The following is a 20631-nucleotide window of genomic DNA, read 5'->3' as shown; positions in this document are numbered from 1 at the left end:
CATTTGCTTTGATTTACTCTACAGTTTCTAAACAGTGTCTTAGTTAGTGTTAGGAGAAGAATTTCGACCGCATTTTTTTACTCGTTTCATATAGTTGATATCTTAAGACAGATATCTGGAACTCATCTCTATGCATGTAACATTGATGTTCATTGCGTCATACTTTTAAGGAAGGTAATATTTATTTTATATACGTTTTTGAACATTTATGTGAGATACTTACAGTATGTGCCCTTTCTTATTTACTTAATAGTGATTACTTTGGGTAAGGTAGTAAGATTCTAATCTTATGTGAAGACTTAAATATAATTTTTATATCAGGACTCTTACTATAATGAGACTTTGTAAAGGCTTTCACTAAGCTGTCTTGGACTTTTAAAAATTCGTACACAAGTGTAAGTTGGTTTTTCTTTCGAAACTCGATCAAACGATTGATACTGATGTTTTCTATTGATGGATACAAATATAAATATATTTTAAAGAATAAGTCTCCTGAATGAATTTCAACACTGTTTAAATACTCAGTATTAGAGTGTTTAATTCGGTGTTGAAGAACAAATTTTTTTTTGCCATTTTCAGATAATAAAATAGATTATTTAGGAACATTACTTAAATTGGATATTAACATAATTTAACATTTTTTTGTTTTTATGTTTCCATTTCGAATGTTATTTACTCTTAGTAATTAAAAATGAATGGATTCAAATTTTAATACACCAAATATATAAGAGTTAGTTTTCCTGTATTTCATAAAGTTTTAGATATAAACAGTCTTCGAAATAAATTGTTTGCTCTTCATTTGATTCAGAAATATTTAAACATCTTCTCTACTACAAAATTAACAGATGCTCTGCAAGTAACTATATTGTTTATTGTATTTGCTGAATACAGAGAAACGTGCTTTAAAACAAAAAAAAAGTTAAAACTGCTTAAAATTGTAAAATTTGTCTTCAATTTGATTCTACATTTGTTTCAAAGCCAATAGTTCGTTTACGTAATTGCCTTAAATTTTAAGTTAATGTGTCTAAAATGTAGCATTCTTGTCTCTCTATAAATTTACGTTTCCAAAGTGTAATCATTGTTATGTTATTCCCATAACTAGTTGATGGAGTTCAACAATGACAAAGGATGCGCCATAAACTTCACATAATCAGTTGGATGTTCTCCGTGATAACGAAAAACCCACTTGAACTAAAAATGTATTATTAAGACGGATGGTGAAGGTATTTGCACTTTAATTAAAATAAAGTACAGAACAACGTTTCGACCTTCTTAGGTCATCTTTCTCTCTATTTATATATTCAGTATGTGCTAGTGTATGTTTTCCGTGATGAAGACAGGTTGGCTTGTGAAAACGCTATGTTACAGAAATAAGTATTACTGGTGTTATAAAATATCTTGCATTTACTTGGGTTTTAATTTAAACCTTTACATAAATGTTCATGAATATTCTCCCATATGTGTTGTAACTTTGAAACTTAAAGAAGTAAATACATTTTCACAAAATTTTGAAAATGTTAGTGTACTAACGTTACAATACCACTTAACGTTTTACGTACACACAACTACTTATTGCCTCGAACTCACCCACGGGTATTACGGTAAAGACACAAGGATATGTCTGAATACCAATGTCGTTCGTACCCCAACAAGATAGGTTTCCGTAATCTTCCTTCGTCCGAGGAATATACGTGACCCTGCTGATCGCCTGCTCGCTGGTGTACTGTATCTGATCTGAAAGTTTTGATGATTTGTTGAAGCGCCAATGAAATGTGATATTCGATGGGTTAGCTTCTAAGCGACATACTACTTCAACTGCTTCGTTTTTAGCAATTCCATACGTAAATTTTTGGGAAGACTCACATCGAGGAGCATCTGTGAGCAAAATAAAACAGAAATCTTGAAGTTCGAGAAACAATCGAGCACAGAAGTATAAATATAATCAACCTTTAATACAGATGTAACCATAGACTATGGAGAAAAAAAAGAATACTTCATCTCTTATTTCTTCTGAAATACAAATCATGTGTGCAAAAGTTTGAGTGAACCAGGAAACGCGTTATATTTAATTATATATTTTACTTAATCTACTAAATATATATATATAATAAAATCTTCTAAACATAAATTACAATTTTAAATGCAATAATTTTGCATAAATTTGAATGAATCGAAAAACATTTTATAATCAAATACAACTTCTAAATCATGTAAAAGTGATTTCTTATCTTCAAACTTTTCTTTAGGAGACAAATTATACGATTCAACCAGTTCAAAAAACATCATTACGATAACAATATATTTTTCCTATTATACAATAATCAACATGATACAACGATATTAATTATCGTGAAGTTAAATTGTGGTTTGGTAAATTACGAAATTCTGCTGAGCTCAGATAAGATTATTACGTGCATAGTTATGAGGCTTGTAAAGCAAAAAATATAAAAATAATGTTTTTAGACGATCGTAAAATCGATTGCTTATATTACTGTTTAGAAAAGTTAGATAAAGCACCAATAGCACATCTTTTCCTGTGAGACGATCCTGTGTTTTGATGAACATGGTTCAGTTAAATATTATCATTTTTTGAAGAAATAAGTTTAAATGATTTTTAAATTTAACTCAAAGTTAATTATATTAAACTACATTATAAATTATGATATCCAGAGTTAATGTTGCATCAGTTGTTATTACCCATTTGCACTTTTAAGATCTTGAAAATTGCTATTGTATTTAGATGCAATTAAACAAGTCATGAAGAAATACACCACAGTTGCTTTCACTAACAGCAATAATAACCTTGAATATTATCTACAAATCAAAATATTGAGAAATTTAACTCATAATGTGAAACTTGAAGTATAATAGGAAATCTGACGTAAATAATAGAATCAATATACCACGGAATACCAACAGCTGTTGTAATTAAATCACGAACAGTAATGAGGCTTATACACGAATGTGTTTATTAGCTAATGCTATAGAACCGATTTAACCTTACTTTTTTACATTCGAAAGACTACCTCGTATTTTAAATAATTTCAGTTTGGTTAAAGCTGTAAATAACAATTCCTGCTGCAACCAGTGAGCATGAATGTTGAACGTCACATAATTTAAATATATTACAACAACTTTCCTAAAAAAATGCTGAGAACACAACATTAAAATATATGATATCGTACACTAACGTACACTTAACCTTCAGAAAGATTTCATTACTGACACCTAGACCTTCTATATTACGTGCAGAACAGGAGAATCGTCCCCTGTAGTCTTTTTGTAAGCGTTGTAAAACGAGAGTTTGGTTAGTGATGATAATTCCCAAGGAGCTATTTGAAGTAATAGTTTTGTCTTCGAAATGCCAGGATACCTGGGACACCCATGGATTAGCTCGAATGTGACATTCAAAATATACATCATCACCTTCTTTAATATCTGTTATTCCAGAACTGGTCCCAAGATCAAGTGACACCTGAGGTTTATCTGAAAAATAAATGTAGACATCATCATTGGATTTAAAAATTCATACCAGTTATTGCATTTGATAAAAATATGAAAATTTAGGAAAGCTTACAAAGCAGTAATACAAAAAAGAGTCAAAGGATTTATAACGTTAGCTAGATGGCTTTTAAAATCAGATATTATACTAAAAGCAGGAGTTTGATTCCCCTCGGTGGACTCAGCAGATAGCTCAATGTAGCTTTGTTATAAAAAAAAACACACACACAGCTAGTTAAAAAGTGAAAAAAAACCTAGACCATTATACTTCCAGAAACTGATAACTTGGTCAATAATATACAAAAGATATAAAAAAATTAAGGTTCGTAAACATTTAAGAATTAATGGTGACATTCTATTTAAATACAACTAATTTTAGTTATGGAAATCATAAAGGTCATAATGAAATGTATACAAACTCAATAGGGGTATATTTAAGGAAAAACAAAAAACAGGTTGAAAGTGGTAACGTAACAAGACCAGTAGCCAAAAAATAGTGAATAAAGAAAAAACTATTACAAAATAATATACAAAACATGGAAAATAATAGATAAACATAGGATTATGTTATTAAGAGGCTTATCTAAAATAATAAGGGAAACATTTGAAAATGGCGAAGTGTTTCCAAACAATAATGTCACACACTGTCTATGAACGCAGGTTTAGATATCGGCGTAGTATATAGTTATTATGAATATTTCATTACTATAATATTGAAAATTAAATTAAAATTGTGCTGTTTCGCTTAAAGTAGGTTTCAACGTAGTATAACTTATTAATATCCATAAGTCATGTAGCAACAATAAACTTAAGTTGATAAGAGCTAAGCCTAAAATGAAAATATTTAAAATATGACAAGAAACAAGAACTAGACAGATTAAATAGTTATTAAGTTCTGAGGATAAAATTAATGAACTGTAATGTATTAAGTTCACTTTTAGTTGATAGGTCTTTATGGCCAAACATGTTTGAACTCTAAAGAGTTTGTACGTCAGACGCAAAGAATATAATAAACGAGTGTATTAGGACAGCGGAATTAATTCGCTTGAGCGTGCCTGAGTATACGTAAGGTATTGGTTGTAATAACAGAAAGGTGCATGTTCACAAATTCCTTTCTGGAAATATCTCGTTGTTAAACTTATTTGTAAACGACTGGTGAATTTTTAAAGGACAGTTCTATTTGTAAAAGTCTAGCGATTTGTGGGATTTGTCCTTAAATTGGGAGAACATTTAAAGACGAGAATAACTACTAAAAACAAAGATCGTAAGTACAGATATTCATCATCTGAATTAGGAAGTGAAAGGGTAAAAGAGAGTTTATTAACACTTGGATTGTTTGTTTGTAGTTAAGTACAAAGCTACGCAAAGGACTATACTTTGTCCACCACGGTTATCCTGTTATTGAAATCCGGTTTCTAGTGTCAAATTTCCGCTGTGCCACTAAGAGGGGGGGACAAGTTGAAACAAGCATACACTTAGTATCGTTGGAAATTGTTTCCACTACCCTTTCAACATTGTTTCTCGTAAAATTATGGAAAAAAAAATATTTTGCATTTTTTATATTAGATAATGCTTATCTGAATGAAAGGGAAATATTACTACAAATATGTTATAGACGTTTCGTTAGAAAACATTAAAATATTATTTTCCAAAGGTTAAGGAATAAACATTTCAAAATTGTAGTAATATCTGTATAAGCCAGTATATGATAATAACATGGTAGCCAGATGAACGATAATCAACTACAAAATTTAACATTTACAGTGATTAAAACGAACTTGAAAATCACATGTTTTCATTTAACATTTTCAAAGTTCTGCATTGATGAATGAAATATTGTTTTTGGAGACTAAACAAATACTCTGTAAAAAGTCATCTAGTGGCCTAATATTCTTTCAACTCCTCTTCTACAGTCCATTATGGCTAAATATTTATGGCATAATTTCATTCAATGCTGCAGCGAATAGTTGTAAAGGCTCATGAGACCAATTTCAAAAATCTAAAGGAAATAAATTAATTTTATAAAGAACTAAAATAAATTTAACTAAAAGGTAAAGATAAGAAAGCCGATGGTCTCTACACGTAAGTTTACAAGTTTAGAAATTCTCACTAAATCTTAAAACATAAAATCAATCAAAAAGAGTGAAAGTGAATGAAATAAGCAAAAAGAAATGTCGATCTTGGCAAAGTTCATCGAACAGTGAACACAATATTTATATGCATCATTAATGTGGATTGGGCCATTACTAATATAGACATCACAAGCAGACAAAAAGCTAGTTGTATAAAGGGATGAGGTAAGTAATATATCATCTTTAATATTTTAGTCCAGAAAATAACAAATTCAATCACAAAAATAATTTCTGTATATGGTACTTCAATGTTCACTACTAAAACTAAAGTTTTATTTGGTTTAAATATTACTTCCAGATCAAAACTTCGTTTTCCTTTCACGCTTGGAAGATAAAAATGGTAGTCTTAGTTAATACACAGAAGTTATTTTTGCTGATGCAACTGAATATTGGTTCATTAATCATTTCAAAGGAATTTTTTTTTCCTTTTCCATATAAATAGTGATATTTAAAATCGATAGTTGAATATTTCAAATATCTGAAAAAATGAATAAATTTTTATACATGAAAAGCAAAATCTTTTATTTCTAGGCTTAAGTTTTCACCTGTCCACACACACATTAAGATATTTATATCAAATATTTACAAAATTGCTTAATTTGAAAAAAAGAAAAATGAACTACTTCCCATTTCTTAGAACTACTCAGTACGCAGGGAGGAATTGCGATGTACATATACAATTTTCACGCTAAAAGTTAATTGTGCAAAAGATAAAAGAAAAAACAGAAAACTATGGGCCATTGGAAATAAAACCATAGAATCTGTCTGTTTCAGAGTTATAAATTATGTTTTGTGTCTGTAATGACACTTCAGACTTCTAAAGTTAACTTGTATTTCTTTGCATTTAGTCCCCGCTGGTACAGTGGTAAATCTACGGATTAACAACGCTAAAATTAGGGGTTCGATTCCTCTCGGTGGAATCAGCAGATAGCCCGCTGTGGCTTTACTATAAGAAAACACACATTCAGTTGCAATAAAGTTAACAAAAACAAATATAATGTATATCAATAAAAAATGGTATACAGGTATCTTTGTTCAGTAGAATAAGTTAGTAACGAGGATGTTAAAATAGTAAAAATAAGTTGTAAAATACCACAAAACTACCTTAAAACGTCTAAAATGTGTAACATATCACTTATATAAGTATAATAAGGAAAATCTTACCAAGAAACACTGGTTACAAATTTTAATGATTCATAAGTCGAGATTCAACTACAACCTTGGTAAATACATAGCGTGAGCATTTTCAAAATCTAACATCAGCCGGATCTTTTTTCAAAGACTCTTTTAACTTTATTCTTGATCAACTAAACCAAAAAAACCATAATCGCCAGTTTTGGTATAATCTCCCTCTTCACAGAACTCCCAACTACCGAAGCCTGTAAGATAGCTTTAGAACTTTATATCCAAAACCCAAACCCATTAATACATATCCCCAGATATAAATTTAAAAAAAAAAACTCTTACAGAATTCACTACCACGAAAACTAATTTTATGTTCAATGATCAAAACTACTTACAAATAAATGGCTGAAGTATTGGCAATCCTGTATTACCAGTTCTAGCCAACATTTTCATGACACAGATTGAATTTCAAGCATTCGGTTCAGCCACTATACTGGTACAGATACGATACAATTGCTGAATTCACATCTTAGTTGTAGTTTTTTTTCATACACGTTTTATTCCATATTCCCCAACTTTAAGTTTATTTGTAAACACGAGAAAAACTAACCAAATAACATTTCTCAACCTCAAGATCGTAATAATCGATACTCAATTCTTAACAAAAATCCACAGAAAAGATTACTCATACTGGACGACACATTCCCTGGGACTCAGCACATGAAACAAAACAAAACTCAACATATTAAGAAACCAAATAAACACAGCCACAAAACTATGCTCTCTCGATAAAATTAACGATGAAATCAACAAAATACAACGACACTTCATCAACATTAACAAATTTCTTCAAAAAATCGTGGGAAAAATTATACGCACACACCTAGACCAACAACAAACAACAATAAATCTCAAGATACAACAAACTACAAAACTTTATACTGTTGCATACCACATGTTCCCGAAATCAGCGAAAAAATAACCAATATTTTGAAAAAAACTTATAACAAAACACAACATTCCAGTAAACACCAAATTTATTCAAAAACCAGGTACAAAAATAAAGTCCATACTATGTAAAAACTACAATGACAAACACAACACTAACATTATTTATAAAATATAATGCAACAACTGCCACGACTTCGATATCGGAGAAACAAGAAGAAAAATGGCAACCACATTCAAAGAACACAAGGATACACCTTCTCACACTTTTGAATATTGCAAATCAAATAAGCACAACATAACCATAGGAAACACCAACATACTAAGTAGAGAAATAAATACAACCAAATACTAAATCAAAGAAGCCCTACTCGCACAATAACTTAAACCAAAATTGAACCAATAAGAAAGCACTTTTACACCTATACTGATTAATAACCTAACATCTCACTGCAACACTCCCTACAATCTCGTACCTATTTACACTCTCGTCCGTAACACACGCCCAGTAACGGGTCAGTTGCAGGCTCTCTTTGTTAACCTGTGGATGACCTAAGAAGGTGGAAACGTTTGTCTGTACTTTATTGTAATTAAAGTTTTGATACACATACCAGCCATCTAATGAATACATTTTTAATTCAAGTGAGTTTCTCGTTATCATAAAAATATTATATAATTATTGTTCCACGGCGTGGGACACTTAAAACTGTTTGGTTGTTTTGAATTTCACACAAATCTATACAAGAATTACCTGAGCGAGCTGTCTCCAATTTAGCAGTGTAAGACTACAGAGGAGACAGCTACTCTTCACCACCCACCACCAGCTCTTGAGATATTCTTTTACCAACGAATAGTGGGATTGACTCTCACGTTATATCGTTACCACGGCTGAAAGAGCGAGCATTTCTGGTATGACGGAGATTCAATTCTGCTTGTCGAGCGCCCTAACAACCTGTACATGCCAGGCCTTGAAACTGTTAACTTTTAACATGTTAGCTGGCACCAGTATATTAATTATTAATACCCTAGTACTAACCACATCTGTTTAATATTTCTGTCGGTAACTGTACTATAATTAGATTATTGAAGCCACTTATAACATTAGACCATCAAGTGTGTAACATGATCCATAACTAAAAATCGATTGCCACTCACCAGTATCATATCATTTAAATAAGTCAACTTGTGAAAGTATATTTTGATTTAAAACATTATAAGAACATTAGAAACATTTTTGAAATTTAGATGTTAAGTCCTTGGATGAAGACTACTATTAAAGCATACTTGAAACACAACTATTATGATTCAGATGTTGTAAGTATTAATAAGTTAGTCAAACCTTGAATCTTTATTACGTTTCTATAAACTTTAAACATGAAATAACTAAATGTTATTTAAATCCCTATTTGTTGTAATAATAACAATAACAACTATTATTAATCTTCGTAGTGTTAAACTATTTTATAATTTTATAACTAATTAATCGAAATTTATATCATTTAATATCTTACAATCTTTTACGAAAATTCGTAACTTTTTTAAACTTTTAATTAAACTTTATTGTTTTTCAATAATAGTAATATAAAAATAATAATTTTGTTAAAACTTATAACATTAATTTGAAAATGTTTATTATCGTAAGGAACTGGTTAATATAATAGAGTTTAAACGATTTATCTGTAAAGGAATGACATATTTAAATGTTGAAAAGAGTTATTTAGAAATATAAAGAAAGAAAGAAACAGATGTGAGGCCGTTATAAAATAAAATATAGCATTAAGTAAACATAACTCGCCATTTTTAATTAGGAAAGCAAATTTTGTTTGTTTGATTGTTGAAGTATTTGAAAATTTACATGTGGGCTTTCTACGCTAGTAATAGACTAGAGAAAAAAACACTAGTCTACATTAACCACTGCTAGTTCTTGTCAGACCAAATAGTGAGAATTTTGGAAAGAAACACATTGTCATGTTTAATACTAGCATTTGTCGTTCAAATTCTGATTTTGAGTCTCTTGGTATTAATATTCCACTCTAAAATTAAACAGTCAAGAGCAAATTTTGTGTCTCAAAAAAGAAGTAAATGAAGTTTGTTTTCATAATTGAATATTTTTACACTCGTGACTTTAATCACCAAGAGCTCAAATTTCTGGTTTAAGATCATGCTACACAACGTGGCTGATAGTAAGAGATCAAATAGTTTGCTTCATTGCTGATGGAAGCTGATTATTAGCAGTAGTAGTTATTTTACTTACTTTATTACTCACCTGAACAACGGTTGGTTAAAATATTGATCTAATAATGTCAGTTATTTATTGATGTACAACAAGTGCCTCAGTCCTTTTATTATATTAATAGTAAACATCATATTATGAAACGTAAATATTAAATGGAGTTTAACACTCTAATTAGTTATAGGCCCAATAGACTTTATCAATTTTCTAACTACACTTAATTTCGACTAAAACCACAACAAACTTTGGCTAACTACATCTAGAGCAGAATATTTATCTTAGCTCTAAGTTGATCATTAGTAAATACGATAAGGAATGTTTTAGAAAGATCGGTAATGTTATAGTTCAACCACTGACTTTTGTGAAATGATTGTTTTATAAAAAGTAACAAGAGTGAAAAACAGTTTTTATGTTAATCATGCTGTTTAATAAACGAAAATTCACAGTCGAAGGTTAAAATTAAAATAAAACTTGTTATGTTCATATTTCTAATGTGTGCGTTTACCTAGTTTCTTACTACAAAATTATTCATAGCAATGCAACCTTTGGTCATCCAGCTATTAAAAGTTATCTTCGTTACAAAATATATAATTCTACTTGATTTTACGTATAGCTGCTCTAATTTTGAGTTCAAAGGGTATAGGGAAAATATAGCTAAAAAAAACACCCGCCTACCGTTAATGATTGGGCTAATCTTGTCTGATCAAATTGCAGGATTAAAGAAACAACAATCAAATAACAGGATTTGACTATCGTTTTTGTTTTAACGATCTCTAAGTGCTAAACACGTTTCAGAAGCAATAGGTTGCAAACCATGGTGTCTCAGATATATAATCCAAGCACCTTAAAGACTCAAGTAGACCCGGATGAATGTTTGTCGTTAAATTAATGCTTGATATAATATAAGTTCTGATAACACTGTAAATTTTTTTTTTTCATTTACAATATTTTTTTTGATTGAGGTCTATTAAAATCAGTTATTGCTGAAATGATACTCAAGACCAGTATAAACAGAAAGTCCACAGAAAGAGGTTTCTATGCTGCTAAGACGGGAGTAATCTTAAGGAAAAGTATTAGTGATTATCTTTTTTCTTATTAATAAAAAACAACGCAACTATTTGGATAGTTATACTTATCATTGTTATTCATTTGTAGTAATTTAAAAACGTATATAAGCCATTTAGTACGAAAATTCAAAACAGCTAGTTTGCTCATTGATTTTTTGTGAGAAGTTCATTATCATAGTATATAATAAATTCAGAGATGTTTTATTATATCCTCTGAATAATATGTTAATTTTCTCTACGTAATATAATTTATATATAATATAATCAAAATCTCTTTAAGTAAGAGAAAAAGGTGCGGCCTAAAATGATTGAGAGTGCAACTTAAAGTAATGAAATTGAAACTGGTAACCAAACATAAAGTACTCATAAGAATTGTACAGCATATATTCATTCGTTATTTTGAGGGGCCACATTTTCTGTCAACTTGGTACATTATGATGGATGAAACAAAATATTCTTTGAACTTTCAGTACTTTTGGTGTGACGAAACAAATAGGAAGAAACTCATTCCAAATTAGAGATGTCATAATGGATTGTCTTGAAATTTGGTTTGCGAAGAAAGAGATCCGTAGAGCACATTCACTGAAAATATATGATAGTTTGGATTACCATAGTCAGAGGTACAGAAGGGGAAAAACATTAAACTATAACTCCTGTTGATAGCACCCAGTGCGTCCTGCAGGAGGTTGTTTTGGTCGCACGACACACTACTTTGCGTCTTGATTGTCAATAGGCATTTAAATTAGCTGTATAACACAAAAATGAAGTTAATATAAAATAAACATTACAGTAGAATTAAGTAATTAATTGCCGCTGTCCTTTCTATGGGTCAACTTGAAATAAAAATAGATATTACCTGTGGTCATAGCATTCACATACGTTTGGAATATTCTGTCAGACAATATACAAACGCTATAGTACTCATGGAAGAACAATTAATTGTATAGAGGTGAGTGCTTACACCCACAAAGTCTAACTCCTACTTCGTTTCGCCGTCTTCAACCAGTTGTAGAAAGAATGATATGCTTAAATATTTGATATAACCTTAAAGTAAAAAATAAAACTACCCTAACGCTTCTAAAATGTACAATTTCTCGGCCTCAGCCCTTTTATTTACTCAAAGATTTTAAACAGATTTAAAAACTTAATAGATCTAATATTCCCAAACTCCTCCCTTTCTCTTTACTATTTCTTCTGGTATAACAAAGATTAACACGGGAAGGATGAGGTAAGGCCAGCTATATGAAATTGGTCTGGATAGTTTAACATAAGTAAAGAAAATTAAAAAATCTTATATAGTGATAAATTTTAAACATAAAGTATATGACGATTTATCTATACCTTACCTAATCCATAAAAATGCACAAGAAAACATTTTCCTCACCAAAGTATTTGAGCTTATAGCTAGTTTTAAATCTAATAAATCTATAGGACCTTTTTCTTTAACTGACAAAATTTATTAAAGAATTCAATCCAACAGAAGTTACAAAATTGTCATTTAACTGTAGTAACAGTGACTATAAAAACTTTTTTTCATAACCATAAAGTTACGAGTTATTTTATGGAAAGGTACTCAATTCTCAATTTAGAATTAAGAAAATATAAAAGTGATTTTTTTATGATTTGGAGAAAAGTATTGATAATTATGTTATGAAAATAAGTAAAATTTCTTATTAGCCTCCATGATTATTTTTTGAATGGAAACCATATTTTATTAGTTTCATTAAAAATCAATTATAAACTTTAAACTTTCTAATTAATAAATATATATTGATTTTAATGCCTTTAAAAATAAAATAAACGAGGTCAAGAACAATTTATTATTACCACGATTTCCAAAGCTGGCTGTAACTTTATTTTTCTGTATAGAATATGATATGCATGAATTTTAATTAATGACATTAATACTAAAAACAGATTTACCGAAAGTACTTTACATAAAGATACCGTTATTACAAATATAAAGAAAACTCTTCAAATGTAAAAGCGCAAATAGCCCTCGTGTAGCTTTACGCGAAATTCAAAAACAAACAAACAAACAAATGAAATGTGCATACAGATTATTATTGTTCTAACTTACTATTTGTATTGGTCAATACTAGAATAGCTGTCCGTTAAACGTGTGAAATAAAAACTTCTTTTGTAACAAACGATAAGAAATGATGCATATATTTTGTTTCTTAAATAAATAAAATAAACATTTAAAGTGTAATAAAAATACATAAAGGTGCCAATTATGATAGGAAAAACTGTTATTACGAATTCTGCTAAAACGAATTTAGATGAGGGGCCAACTCCGTTATGTTTCATACCACTGTGTCAAGTTGGGTGCTGATTAATCAAGGAATATAGAAATATTTAAGGAACAGATACACATATTGACGTTTATTTGTATAGAAGATGATTTTCCTTGCATTATTTTATATCATTGTGTCAGGTTGGGTGTAAATAGATTTTAAAATTTGGAAACGTATTTCGTGATGACAAGAAACTCACTTGAAGTGAAAATGTATTCTCAAAACGGCTGGTATGGGCATCAGCACTTTAATTAAAATAAAGTACAGAACAACGTTTCGAACTTCTTAAATCATATTCAGGTTAAAATTAATTTTGATCTGAATATGATTTAAGAAGTTCGAAACGTTGTTCTATACTTTATTTTAATTAAATTCATAATACCCATACTAGACGTAGAAACGTATTGTTGCATATTGTATTTCATATTGGATCATTTTCAAATTTATTATGTTATGCATTACGACATCAAATAGCCTAAAACTAATTTAAGTAGTAATTAAAATTTAGAAATTAATTAAATGTTGATATGTATCAAATGTATCATATTTGCCAATAACATTGAAATGACAGCCAGGTCTTGATAGTTTTAATGAAGTTTTATACTAACTCTAAGAAGATTTTGAACCAGAGAAAACTTTTAGAAGAATCCTCAATTTTACTGGACTGAACTGATATAAGCTTTTGTTTAGACGGTAGAGAGTTCTTTCTATGAAAAATGGTATTATATGTTCAAGTGTAATCAACAGAAAGAGCAGCTACTTCCTGTACTGTTTCATCTTTCTTTTCATACAAATATGTTTTAGGTAGTTAGTTACTTGCACAACGTTTAAATTTTTCAATTAAACATAATTGTCTTAATTTGTTGAAACTGTTACTAATATGCACAAATTTATTTTGTTTTTTCTTGGCAAATACCATATGTTCGACTGCCTTATTTATGAGAACCTCGAAACATTTGGCAATAAACCTCCGTCACTAACTCCTATGCCTTTAGAATAGCTGCTTCAACTTTATCATAATTCGTACAATCGTGAAGAGAGAGGGGGAGAAATAAGCTTCTGGTTGGTTTTTTTTTTAGCTAAAACAATTTGTGATAATAATGACCATTTTTCAATGGGTCATTCCATGGTTCAGGTAACTTTATTAATACGTTGGAAACTTTTATCAACTTAATTTTCATTAAGTGGTGGTACCTTAATATATTGATTAAGTTTAAGGTTGGCATTTAGCTGTAGTCAATTAGAGTTGAGTGTAATTTCAAGTTCTTTCTCTGCTTCAATACAATATTTTTTATTTTTCTTTATCGGCTTCGATAAGGACATGTTTGGCCTCGAGACGCTTACTTTCTCTTTTACCTTCGCTACGGGCTTCTTCACTCTCGGCTTTGATACCAGCTTGTTCGGTCCTGTGACGTTTATTTTTTCTTACAGCCTCTGTACGAGATTGTTCAATCTCGATTTGAGTAAAATTTAGCCGATTTCTAATTTATCTTTAAAATTAAACTCTGAGTGACTAGTGTATTTTCCTAATGCTTCATCAGACAACAAATCATAATGAACTGGTATTTCAATAATATGCTTTTTATTTCAGTTTTTCCTCACTCATTTCTTAACTTCTATTTCTAAAATTTTGACAATTTCGAGCAATTCACTTTTGTTACATATTTCTAATTGTTCGAGGTAAGGTGATTCACCAAAACCTTGGTAATCAGACATAATAAAATATTGTAAGCACTAATATATATATATAAACTGAATTAAGATTTGAATTTTAATTTAGAACGAATCTGGTCTCTGATTCAGATCTCGGACAGGAGCCCCTGTTTATTATGTTATGTGTCATGGTTTCTAATAGCCTAAAACTAAGTTGAACTGTAATTTGAATTTAGAAGCTAATTAAAGTCAAAGTGTATCAAATTTATGATATTTGCTAACAAGATTGATGAACAAATTTTTCTTTCTTAGCACAAATATATTTCAATATACCAACAATAATATAATTTATAATGACGATTATTACAAATAATGATTTATATACAAAATTTATACAAGCTTACATACAATACTGAGTCTTCTATCTGGTGTGGAACTGAATAAGTTATCGACAGTTCATGATAAGCGAATTAATTTCGAGTTAATATCGATATGTTCACTTAACGGGTAGCTAGCTACCTCTCTCTGATCCCACGAGTTTTATCACAACCGAAGTTATACAATGTTTTCGTAGAAATACTAACGTCCGAATTTAATCTGCTGAAGTTAAACGATTTCTAATGTTTGAAATCTTCTAGGCCAAGTTCTGAAGTTTTCCGATTAATAAGCGTTTATGACAGTTAAAACCTCCGAGGTTTATAGTTTACCAACTGCAGCAAACTAGTGAAACATACTCTCTCTTGGCGCGTCGATTTATGAAATATAAGAGAGGTTCTAGAAATTTTAGTTGGTCCGACAATACGCTAGTGCTATCATGAAATACATATTGTTGATTCTTACACTAGAGAATCTTCTACAAATTTAATGAATAACAGAAAGAAGTAATAGTAATGATGTTTATGCAACTTAACTAGATTGAGAAATTAATATAGTAGAAGGTAGATTACAGTTGCTTAATTTTGATAAAGGAAGAATGTATCGGAATTTCAAAGGTAACTTGCCTTCCCACAACTGGATGCAGACAACTAAAGGCAGTAGGAATTGAAACCTTGTGGGTGTAAGCACTCAATTCCATACTCTTAATTGATCTTCGAATAGCCGTGTAGTTGAACATCGACATTTGTTTTTTATCTGATAGATGAAATAACCCCAGAGCATTTGACTACTATGGCTGTAGGCATTATCCGTTATGATTTCAAGCTAACAACTAGGACGGATAATGACAGTTTATTACTTAATTCTGCTGTAATGCTTTATGTATCGTGTATATACATACTTCCTATGTTCTCACGCTTACTCACAGTAGACTTCCAGTCTCCATCCGTCTTCTATGGCACTTCCTGGTATGTTTGGATTAACAGCTCTGCACGATAGGTATTTTCCATCATCAGAGATAACAGGTATGAATGTGACACTACTCATTTGAAGTTCTACCTTGTTTACAGTGACTTCTGTTTGTTGAAGTTGTTGGTTTCCTTTCCACCACGTGATATGTGCCGCTGGTCGTGAACCGCTTGAAGAACAAAGAAGTTTCACGTTTTCACCAACAGAAAGAGGGCGCTTTGGGGATTTAATTTTCACTCTTTCGGGTCTTACTGGAAAGTTAAAAGAGAAATGTACAATAAAATAGATATTAATTTCTTTCTCTGAAAAGAGAGTGCTTAAGAGGATCGTAAAAGAACAAAACAGATACATATTAACGAAGAATGTATTCTCATATCAGAGAGACCTATAAACTTTCATGGAGTAAACACCTTTTCCAAGCTAGCGATGCATGGTTATATTTAAATCAACTTTTAATAGTATTAGGCCTACTATATTTCTAGCATTTTATTTAGTCTCTTAGGAATTTTCAAGAATTAAATGAGTGTATAATAATAGTATTTTATAATCCAGAGCTCATCTGATCTGCTGAGACACAACAAACAAAATAGTGATAGGAATGACCAAAACACGCAGTTGGAAGTGGAAATGGCGAACATAGTGAAATGGAAATACTATTATACACACTTTCTAATTCTTGTAAATCCATAAAGGACGAGATAAAAATAATATACCCAATATTGATGTTCAATGAGAAGTATAATTAACTACAAATATATAATAATGTTGAAATTCCAAATTAAAAATGTGTTTGTTGTTAACGACAAAGCTAAACAATGGACTATCTGTGCCTTACCTACCAAGGATGTCGAAACTCGATTTGTAACTTTGAAAACTTGTAGACTTGTTAGTAAATTCAAATCTTAAAAAAGTATATTAAATCAGCTTTATAACAAACGTTTACCTGATTAAATATTATTATCATATATCCTTTCCTTCTAGATGATTAACCTCATGGCTGCTCTTATTTTTTTAAAAGAGGAGGCATATTAAAGTTAAAAAAAATAATGTTGCACATGAATACCATAATTCAAATATATACTAATACAAAAAACAGAAAATGCAATCTGTAATATGGTATGTTATCTAGTGTAACACTTTAAAATTATAATCAAAAGCTTAATAATGCATTACAATAACATTTGAGAATATTTGTTATTTATGTACTCACTGAATAGAACATTTTAAATCAAAGTTAATTAGATGTACATAATGAGTTGATAAATGTTGAAGATTGAATTATATATTTGTAGTCTACGCGATTTTTTAAATGTAGCCTAATTAGAGCTCATACATTTAAGGTTTCGCTATATTTCAATGTTTAAAATCTCACAAATTTTAAAACAACGATTATTTATTCACAATTCTGAAAGCAGGATAGTTTCCAGTATCGTAATTACATGAAAACACAAATAACTTACTATATAGGATTAAAATCAGTAAATATCCGATGGGACTGGAAATAATTCTCATACACTGTACATGTTTTGACGCATATTAATACATCATCCTCAGGAGTGTAATGTTTTGCACAATATAACCCTTATTCAGAACTGTAAATTATCTATTGAGATAATTAAATATATTAAAATTAAATATATAAACAAGTAAATTTCAATTATTAAATAAGGATGATGGACCTAATAGAAATGTTGTCAGTTGGCCATTAAATTCTTCAATATGCTAATTGGTCTTCTGGTAATTGTATGAATAAGAATTATATTTTGCAAAACATTACACTCCTGAGAACGATGCAATGATATACGTTGAATTTTAATGTTGTATAGTAAGTATTCATATTTTATTGTACTGTTGGGATTGGAAACTGTCTTATTTTTTGAATTTGTATAAAATAATTTTTGTTTTTTAAAAAGTAATTTTTTAAATATCTTTAGTTAAACTACTTACTTTCCTTTTCGAGCTTAAGAGCTAACCGAAAGTAATACAAAATTTAGAAGTATAGGTTTTAAAAACAAGTATATTCAATTGAGCTGTATAATATAATTCACCCTTGTACGTGTGTTTTAACTAATTATCTTATCCTAACGTTTCAGAACATTTTTTAGCATGACCAGGTGTTAAGGCGCTCGACTCATAATCTGTGGGTCGCAGGTTCAAATCCCCCATCACACCAAACATGCTCGTCCTTTCAGCTGTGAGAGCGTTTTAAAGTGACGCTCAATCCCATTATTCGTTGATAAATGAGTAGCCCAAGAGTTAGCGGTGGGTGATGATGACTAGCTGCCTTCCCTTTAGTGTTACACGCTAAATTAGGGACGGCTAGCGCAGATAATCCTCTTGTAGCTTTGCGCGAAATTCAAAAACAAACATTTCCTAACATTAATAATCAACCAGATCTAATAGTTTTAGTAGTTATGGCTATATTATCAATATCAAAGATCATCGTATGAGCGTTTGATGGTCAAGCTTCACTACTTACGGTTTAAATCTAAAGTAATGGACACACTGCCAGGAACTGTAACATTACTGTTTGAAACCATGCATGTTAGGACGGAGAGAAGATCTTCTCTTCTCACACTGTCGATGGTTAGTTCATTATCGACAACATTGTGAGGCTTAAACGTGTAACCGTCATCGAGTAATATCTTCTCATTCCACCATGTGACAGAAGGTCGAGGCTTACCTGTAGTATATAATAAAGGAAAAATAGCAAAGTTTCAGAGGATAAATAAAATTGTGGTAAAAATGAATTCGAATATGGATATGATAATTATTGCTTCATCGGTATAAAGCATTTTGGCATATTAGTGTTGATATATTTTAAGACACCATGTTTAAGACGTTCAGCAGGTGGTTTGTTTAAAGATACACTGCCAAACACATACACACGTAATGAATGGATACTTACTTCGAGGATTTCTGTTACAATATATTGTATTCATACACTGTACATGGTACTAATATGTACTGCCGAAGAGCTACAACCGCGATTACAGAATAGTTATAGCCTCACTTTTTGTTTATAAAATAGTAGTCTAAGAAATGACAAGGTCAATCGCTGCTAAATTAGAAACTGCTACGCAGATAGTCCTCGTGTAGCTTTACGTGAACTTCGAAATAAACCAAACTAAACTACATGTTTTGCATTAATAACAGAGGAGATTGACAATACCAAATAAACACAGATACTCCCAAAAATATTCCATGCATCAAATTAAATCATGCTTTGAAGATCTGGTTAGAAAACTAGCGATGTATTCCACACAGACAAATAATACCACAAAAATTACAGAAAACAGTCATCAATTCTTCAATAATGAAAAAAAATGTCTTTACAGGTAAAAACAGAAGGATTGCATTTCCACCAAATACCCTAAAAATTTATTTTAAACAAGGTTTTCAGAGAATTCTGAAACAAAATCACTAACATAATTTCTCAAAAGAGAAACGTAAAAAGTAACATATTAAACAGAGATATTAAATGTATTCATAATATGAAACAAAACAACAAGATCAAAATATTAAAATCAAATAAGAACAATGCCATCTTAACCTTGACTTGATTCCACAGTGGAATCAAACAATAATGTTATTACGTCAAATACATTTAAGCCAATCCCTACAAATGCAGCAGAAAACACTAAACAAAAGACAAACAAATAAAATAATTATGAGCGTCTTTGCTTCTACTTATGTAACACAGAATCCTTTATATCAGAACTATTTGGAACTGGAAAACCACGCAAACCCGATTTTCTACTAAGGCTCATAATGTCGAGATATAAATCATTTAACAATAACCTAGATAAATAAATACTTCGGGCATTTTCCATATGTGAAACATCAGCAGGCTTCTTTTTCACAGACAACTTCAACTAGATCAACTAAACCATAAAGCCTTAATGGTTAACATTGACGTAGTCTCTATACTCACTGTAGTTATCACCACCGAAGCCTGTAACAATGCAATATGAATTTATATCAAACACCCTGTTTCACTCATACACAACCCCAGGAAAAAACTAGCAACTGCTTTAGAATTTACTACCTCGAGAAATAGCTATGTACAAAAACCAAACTTATATACAAATAAATGATTTAAATATGAGCTATCTGGTGTCACCAATCTTAGCCAACATTTTTATGATATATATTGAATCGCAAGCCACCGATTCAGCATTACATCCACCACTGTACTGGTAGAAGTATGTACACGATGCATTAACCGGATTCACATCTAAAGAACATGCAAACAAAATTTTTGAAACATATTAACTCCATACACTCAAATATTAAGTTCACCAGTAAATAAGAAAAAAACAGCAACAAAT

General features: G+C 30.4%; 1 protein-coding gene across 1 annotated transcript in view; it reads right to left on the bottom strand.

Annotated features, from left to right (window-relative positions):
* The window catches only part of LOC143254936 (protein turtle homolog B-like), a 56462-nt gene that overhangs the window by 21257 nt on the left and 14574 nt on the right, over positions 1 to 20631 (bottom strand). The window contains exons 4-7 of the mRNA XM_076509846.1: positions 18780 to 18983; positions 16258 to 16551; positions 3196 to 3486; positions 1588 to 1875 (exon numbers count right to left, since the gene is read on the bottom strand). Of these exons, the coding sequence (XP_076365961.1) occupies positions 1588 to 1875; positions 3196 to 3486; positions 16258 to 16551; positions 18780 to 18983 (1077 nt within the window). The remainder of the gene's footprint in view (positions 1 to 1587; positions 1876 to 3195; positions 3487 to 16257; positions 16552 to 18779; positions 18984 to 20631) is intronic.

This window comes from Tachypleus tridentatus, chromosome 7 (genome assembly GCF_004210375.1).
Source record: "Tachypleus tridentatus isolate NWPU-2018 chromosome 7, ASM421037v1, whole genome shotgun sequence".
Lineage (NCBI taxonomy): Eukaryota > Metazoa > Arthropoda > Merostomata > Xiphosura > Limulidae > Tachypleus > Tachypleus tridentatus.
The sequence above is the reverse complement of the archived record's forward strand: the minus strand, read 5'-3'. Positions and strand labels throughout refer to the sequence as shown.